At 41.7% G+C, this 7,941-nt stretch overlaps 1 protein-coding gene across 1 annotated transcript in view; it reads right to left on the bottom strand.

Annotated features, from left to right (window-relative positions):
• The window catches only part of RYK (receptor like tyrosine kinase), a 187,018-nt gene that overhangs the window by 49,404 nt on the left and 129,673 nt on the right, over positions 1–7,941 (bottom strand). The window contains exons 6-7 of the mRNA XM_013008109.2: positions 7,486–7,630; positions 1,615–1,715 (exon numbers count right to left, since the gene is read on the bottom strand). Of these exons, the coding sequence (XP_012863563.1) occupies positions 1,615–1,715; positions 7,486–7,630 (246 nt within the window). The remainder of the gene's footprint in view (positions 1–1,614; positions 1,716–7,485; positions 7,631–7,941) is intronic.

The raw sequence follows: 7,941 nt of genomic DNA, 5'->3' as shown, positions 1-7,941 counted from the left end.
TTTCCTCTATTTCCTTTTACTTTCCTCTTGTCCCACTATCATGCTCAGCCTTTATTTGGGTTTCAGTAATTCCTCTCGGTTACATTGCCTTTGATCAAGCCCTACCAGGCCTCTTACACCCTCCCTCCTTGCCACCGATTTTGGATCACTGGTCGTCCCCTGGTTTGTTAACACCACTTCCTTTCTCTACCTCCCCCTCTCCTGTGTTGGTCCGGTTGTTTTCTCCTCCAGATTGTTTATCCCACCTATCTTATTTAGATAGTCCAGCAGAGATAATAATATACACAAAAACAAGACAGAGCAAAACAAAGCAACAAAAGAAAACAAAACAACAAAAACGACCCCCCAAAAAAGAAAGAAAAGCCTGTAAATAGTCCAATGTCTGTTGACCTTTAGGAGTGTTTTCTGGTAGAGTCTGATGGGGTGCCACGCCCTAGCTCCAAAGTTTATTTTTGGTAATCCCTCAGGACTTCCTTGCTCTGTTCCCCTTGCTGTTCTGTTCCATGCCCTTAGTGTTTTGCCTCAGTGTGGTGGGGTCGAATCGGGCACAATTCCCACTGTGTCTCTAGTGTTGTCCCCCATAGGGCTATGGGTCCTGAACTACTTTTGTGTTGTCTATCATGAAATTTTCTTTCTTTTTTGTCTTTTGTTAGTGGTTAATCCATTGTAGTCATTATTCTTTTTGATGTACAAAGTCTCCATCTTTAGTCAGTGAAGTGCCTGGCGGTTTCCTGGGTTTCTGTCTGGCTCAGCAACATGTCCTAGGCTTACCTTAGATAAACTCATCTTAAACATGTCCTGCTCCAGACTTGGAATTGAAATCTGCATTTCTCAAAAATATCCTCATTCTTTTTAATGAGCAACTGTCTTAAAAGCCACAACAGGATACAGTAAGGAGAGAAGCTATTCTTAATCCTGTTTTAATAAAGAATCAATGCCAGCTCAGGAAAGACAGCCAACCGAGTCTGACTCATCATCAAGGGCAAAACTGACTTCTAGCCCCACCTCGGGCTCTCTGCTTATCCTGTGTCTTTTTTCTACAGTAACTAATTTTTTCATTATACCTGAAGTATATCTACATGAGTTACAGTGTGCGAAAGCTGGAATTTTGATCCTGTCTCCACAAGGAAACCAGATCCCATGTTCTCAACGACCCGAAGGTCCCTAGCTTCTTAGGCCAGACAAAACAATAGCAAGTCCTTACCATGGCCCACAAGCCCATGAAAAAGAAATCTTATGAAAATACAGTCTCCGTTTTTATACAGCTTAGTTGCTTATTCCATATAACTACTTGAAAACTTCCTTTTTGAATTTCTACAGCAGTGATGTAGTATTCCTTTAAAAATTCACCTATTGGAATTTTCTCAAGTTAAGACAAATTGTAGCTATTCAAATTATTATTTTTTTAATGTCTCAATTTTATGCCGTTTCATTCCAAATTCTATAAAACAACCTGAAGATCAAACCTTTGTTTACACATATTAGATACTAAGTACACAGTATGATGCATGTGCCCCCAACAAATACACTAGCCATGCAGGACCACCGACAGACAGATGTCTGTTGCCTGAAACAGCTTCAGTCAATCAGTTTTAGGATTAAATTAACTCTTACTGGTGATGGGCGTTGCATTGTTGGGTGTGTCGGCCCTCAGGTACTGAGTCGTCTGGGTGGATGGCTGAGACAGCCCTTGGGAACTACTGCTGGCACTGATACTGCAAACAATTTACAGGGGAAAAAACTGACAATTAGCTCCAATGGAAAAAAAAAATTACATAGTTTAAGGCATGCAAAATACAAAGAGGCATTTTAACCAGCCTAAATTCCTGATGGAATTGCAATACATGGACTCCCCATCATGAATACTGCATATTCAAACTATAATGTATCTCATAATATAGAGCTTTATCATTTCTATCTCCAGGGTTGGAGCAGATTCATGCTATCAAAGGTATTTGGCACCATAAGCACTTGTTCTCAGACACCTGTCGTAAACCTCACACCATACCACCATGTGTTTTGGGGTCTATGGCTCTTTTCTAGAGAAAGGTGTCCTTGTCGTTTCAAGGAGAAGATGTTTAAGAAAAGGACTAGGACTCATCTCTTTTAACAACTGTCTAAAACCAAATGGGCCTATATCTACCAACATGCACAAAGCTTGGAGAAGGGTATTACAATTGTGTTCAAGCTTGTTTACTTTGCTTCTTCTACTCCCACAATCCTTTATACTGTATATATAAATTATGGAACTTCTCAGAAATCTCTAGTACTTGAAGCATTCTACTAGACCTTATTAATATTATCTATACACAGGTGACCCAGAAGATGGAAGGTTCATAGCATTACTAATCCTGGTTCGAGACCCCTACAAATTAGTGCTCTCAAGCATGTACTTCTGTCCCTCCAAAGCAGAGGTTCTCAGCCTTCCTAATGTCGCAACCCTTTAATACAGTTCATGTTGTGGTGACCCCCAACCATCATATTATTTTTGTTGCTACTTCATGACTGTAATTTTGCTACTGTTATGAATCGTAATGGAAATGTCTGATATGCAGGATGCTTTTTCATTGTTACAAATTGAACATAATTAAACATAATTAAAGCATAGTGATTAATCACAAAACAATATATAATTACATATTATGAAATATTTGTGTTTTCTGATGGTCTTAGGTGACCCCTGTGAAAGGGTCGTTTGACCCCCCCCAAAGGTGTTGCGACCCACAGGCTGAGACCCGCTGCTCCAATGGGTAACATGTGGCTTATCTCACTCAGTGCACCCGTGGGAGCTTTCCAGTCTCAGCACCCCAGCCCTGTGTCTCTGCAGAGCAGAGAGGTGGGTGAAGCACAGGAACTCAGCATCATGAGTACAGCAGGCGGTGGAAGGCCTAACAGGGCCAGTGGAGCTTAATCAGAGGTTGCCACCTTCTCTAAATAGGAAAATCTTTCTCTAGCTGATCAGTTGCAGCATGGCTAATAGTTGGAATCGAATTAATGGCAATAGGTTTGTTTGGCTTTTGGTTTCCCATGATAGCTCCATATTTTTTAAACAATTGAGAAAATACATTATGAAAGTACATGATAGCAACATTTGCGAGGGGATACCCAAAAACCAGCTGTGATGTGAGGGGTGTGGCAATTACATAATCTCCTGTCAATTTGAACGAAGGGGTAGAATCTAGCCTGTCAATCAGGTCATAGCCAATGAAGCCTCTTTGTGGGCATGGCCTTCTCCTGAGGATTCTGGGAATTCCTGTCTTCCTCCCTGGAGGTGGGACACATGCTGTTTGCTTTGTCTTCCTGCTGACAAGACACATGGAGCCACTCTGACCCCAGCCAAAGCCCTGGAGCTAGCGGAGCCTCGTGTAGAACCACACCAGCACTGAGAAGCTTCCACCACCACTGGATCCACAAGACTTTCCACCCACAGGCCCGTGATCTTTCTGTATTTGGCAGTATTGCATGTGTTGTGTGAGCCTGAAGAGGAACTTATAGACTGGTATCAGACATGTGGGCTAATATCGGACTTATGGACTTGATTCTGGATTGGGCTAGGATGTTTTCTCAATATACAATTGCTCTTTTATATAAAGCTCTTTCTTATATACATATGAGTGTCTATGAATTTGTTTCTCTGGTCAACCTGGACAAACACAAGGGGATAGTGTATTTGGAGTTCATTCCACCAGGTCAGAATGTTAATCAAGCTTTCTATTTAGAGGTTCTAAAAATATTGTTTAACAATGTGTGACAAAAAAGGCCTGATTTGTGGCAGACGGGTACTGGTTTTGGCATCACAACAATGTACCTGCTCACACAGCCATCTCAGTGTGCCAGTTTTTGAGAAAAATAACAAACAGCATGCCTCTCTTGCTCAACACACTTTACTCACTTCACCTTGCTCTGTACAACTTCTTTCTGTTTCCGTGAATGAAGAAGGGCATGAAAGGACAGTGATTTGACAAAGTAGAAGAGGTGAAGAAAAAATGAGGGAGATTGCTGTTAGCCATCCAAACAGATGAGTTTGAAAAATGTTTCCAAAGATAGAATCGCAGATTTGGCAAAAGTTTAAGTGTATTGGAGAGTACTTTGAAGGTGATTTGAAGGTTGTTTTGGGAAAAAATTTAAATACATAGCTTTGAAAAAAACTCCAGTTTGGGGGGGTACCCTACATGAATTTGTATGTTGCTAATTTCAAAAGCCTATGTTAAGTATGTTTTAAACTGTGACTATGTAACACCCGAGGCAATGAGCAATGCAAATCCCTATGTTGCCCTATATTTCTAATAAGACAATATCAACTAGTCCTGGTGGTGCTGTGGGGTAAGCACTGGAGTGCGAACCACAAGGTCAGTGGTTCAAGCCCACCACCTGCTCCATAGGAGAAAGATGAGGGTGCCTGCTTCCCTATGTAACCCTATACAGGGTCTCTATGAGTCTGAACCAACTTGATCAAAGGCAGTGGGTTTATGGTAACTAAAGCATGTTTGAAAAGTCACAGTAATCACTCACACAGAAATTTCCTGGAATAAACACCAGAGAAACACTTGGAGAAGCTACTCAGAAGACACGTTTGCCTAAGGAAAGACTTGTCAGCGCGCATGTGGCCATCATTCGAGGCTACTTCCTTCTTCTGGTGTCTACACAGCCCTGTTTCTTTTCTTTTCTTGACAGCCCTGTTTCTACATCGTTGGCTGAAGATGCCTTTCAGCTCGCAGAGAATGTAACATGGACTCATCAGGCTGGCATCTAATAAGAGTTCTGGAAAATCAGGAATTGATGTACATAAACCTACACTTAGTGGGCCTGAGATAGGGCATGCAGAAATAGAGAAATCACACACCAGCTGTGTGGCCAGAGGGGCAAGCTAGTCCTCTTCCCAGGGCCTTTGGGATCCTAGACAGAGAACATAAACAGTGACACCGGGGAGAGCAAGAACTCAGCAGGCAGCCTTGCTTTCCTGGTCTCCCAGGCTGCCTACTTTTGACAGGTGCAGCCTTACCACTTTTCTATCACTCTCTAAGTGGGAAATATTTTAGCTTTCATTCTCGTGTTTCCACCTTTCAGCTTCCAGATTTGGGGTTTTATTGCACCACCTCCTGAGAAGGTTGCAAAAACAATTGCATGAGATAAATATACATAAAGAAGGTGAGGCACAGTGTCTCAACACAGACTTACAAATGATCATTCCTATGTTTTTCATTTCGACTGTCAAGATACATCGCCAGCCTCAGGGTGATATGACCCTTACGGCAGCTGGCTGCTTCCGTGGTTCTGACCACTACTCAACCCTCAGCTAGAGTACCACCTTCAACAAATGGGGAAATAAAGGGTTTCAGTTTATTTACCTTAAGTAATTGTATTAAGAAAATCTCCCCCGCCGGGTTTTTTTTTATTTGTTTAAATTATATGACATCAATGAAAGTACTATTTACATGACACTTGCAACCAATAAAGTTGAATAAAAAAATTCATAGACCTCAAATGCGTTACTAGTCATTGTGTTTCTCTACAGCAACTGAACAGTAGGTGGCAGCCTGGTTCCACCTTCAAAGCAAACCCACTGCCATGGCGATGATAAACCCAAACCAAACTCACCAGCACCCAGTCCATTCCAGCTCACAGTGAGCCTATCAGGTAGGGTCTAACTGACAGGGACCCTATAAAAGGTTTCTGCGGTATCATCTTTTCAGAAGCAGGTATCCTCATCTTACTCCCAAGGAGCAGCTGGTAGGTTTGAATTTCCAACCTTGTAGTTAGTTAGCATTCCACTGGCTGCCCTGCAGTACCAGGACTCTTTCTAGATCTGAAATCTTGAAGACTTGTGGACACACAATCAAAAGTATTATGGGTACATCTATGTCAATTTTTCATCTATTAAACAGATATCCAGGGCCCCCTAAAATGAGCAAAGCATATATTATGCAGTCCCAACAAGCCGTCTTTGGACGCCACGATTTACCGTTACCAGGGAAGCAGGGGCATCAGTTCCTGCCCCTGACCGCTGCTAAAGTAGAAACCGAGGCAACTACTTCACCACCGCCACCCATGGGTGTTGCGCCCATTCTGCCTCAGTGACCCTCTAGGGAAGCCAAGGGGAAATGGCTGTTGTAAAACGAACACACGCTAGCAATGACATTTTCATTGTCACTCTCTGACATGTTTAAATGCTCACAGCTGATTTTCATAAACAAGTGAAATTAGCCATGGACATTTTAGTCCTGCTTTTAGGATAAAGATGACTTTTGGCTCCCTGGTCTGAAAGAACTTTCATTCTAGTTGGTGGGATTGGTTCACAAAAAAAGTATCACAGGGGGAAAAAAGTGTGTGTGTGTGTGTGTGTGTGTGTTTAAATTGCCCTCTTTGAGGAGGGGTAAATTGGTAGTTGTGGGGCTTAGAAAGGAATCTGTGAGCAATACGGAAGCATGAATCGAAGTTCTGAAGGGCCAGGTGTGGGGCAAATGTGAAGAACATGTAATCACTGGATTGGAGGTAAGGTAAGATGGGAGGAAAGGCTCAAGTATATGACAGACATGTTTTCTACATAAGGAGGGCTTTGAGAGCCAAGGCATGAAGCTGGAAACAGGTTCAGCTAGCAACTGGAAATCAATAAAAAGAAAATGAGAGCTGAGTGTTGGGAAAAGAAATCTGTCACTCATTTCATTTTTGCCTGGCTAGCACATCTTTCTGCCTCCTTGTCTCTAACTCACCCAGGCTGGACAAGTGCCTTGTGTGTTCCCACGCTCTACTATGCATATCAAAGCCATTGATTTTGCATGTCTTAATAATTATGGGTTAATGTCAAAGATGAAATCTTTGAAGTCATAAGTATATCATTTTTTTTTAAATTTCTATCCCTCAGCATAATATCTAACCCAGTTTATCTCAAACCAGTACACACAAGAACCATCTGGGAAGCTTTCTGCAAAATACCAATGCCCAAACACCACCCCAGGGCCTTACATCAAAATCTCTGGAAGGTGGAACCCAAGTGCTGACATGTTTTAAAAGCTTCCACCATGATTCCAATGTGCAATTACGTAGAGAAACATCCATTTAACTCACAGCAGGTATTCAATAAATGTTTTACTGGCAGACTGGTTGTTATGGATGAATGGAAGGAAAATAATGGATGGAGGAACCTAAGTAGGGGCTGGCTATTCTTCAAAGGTAAGAGGAGTTTGGAATAGTCATGTCAAAGGAGGTGACAAAAAATATCTTTACCTCCACTTCTCACCAACAACTAAGAAACTGTAATGATGAACTTCACAGATTCTTTTTAAAACATTGTCAGAGACACACAAGAAGGTCAACTGGTAAATTTCCATTCCCCTTGGACCTGCTCGCCCTCCCTCCTTCCCCTTGATCAAAGTGCACACACCTTGATCAAGGTGCACCTGTGTGTGCATGGGCATGTGTGGGACTCTTGGGGAGATGCAAGGACCTCCTTTATTTTTTTTTTCCATTCCCAACTGTGTACAATACCTGTCATCCAGTTCAATCCTTTTCATACTATGGAGGTGCAAAACAGCTAAAATTATTGCTACTAGAAATATTACTGCACAGCAAACTCCTACACTGATATAAAACACACGCGTGGAAGTGGTTGGTGCTGCATGTACAGGATCATCTGAAAAGAAAATGAAAAGCTCATTAAGCTTCTTAGACAAATATCAATGGTTTGGGGTCTCAAAATATATGAATGTCCTTTTTAAAAAAGGGTGTGGGGAGCTTAGTTGCCCATTCTTTAACTAGGAACTTAGCAGTGATGGCGTTGGGGTAAGTTGGTAACAATTTTTCTATTTGTACAGTAGCTATCAAAAAAGTTTTTAATACAACTCTTGGTTAATGACACTAACAGTCACTCAAAAGTACTATAAGTAAAAAATAAGTCATCTCCAACAGTGGTGTCCAACAGAGCTTTCTGCAGTGAAAAAAAAA

Source organism: Echinops telfairi, unplaced genomic scaffold (assembly GCF_000313985.2).
Source record: "Echinops telfairi isolate 266 unplaced genomic scaffold, ASM31398v2 ScPeMD7_7422;HRSCAF=8460, whole genome shotgun sequence".
Classification (NCBI taxonomy): domain Eukaryota; kingdom Metazoa; phylum Chordata; class Mammalia; order Afrosoricida; family Tenrecidae; genus Echinops; species Echinops telfairi.
This window is presented reverse-complemented; position numbering and strand designations above follow the sequence as displayed.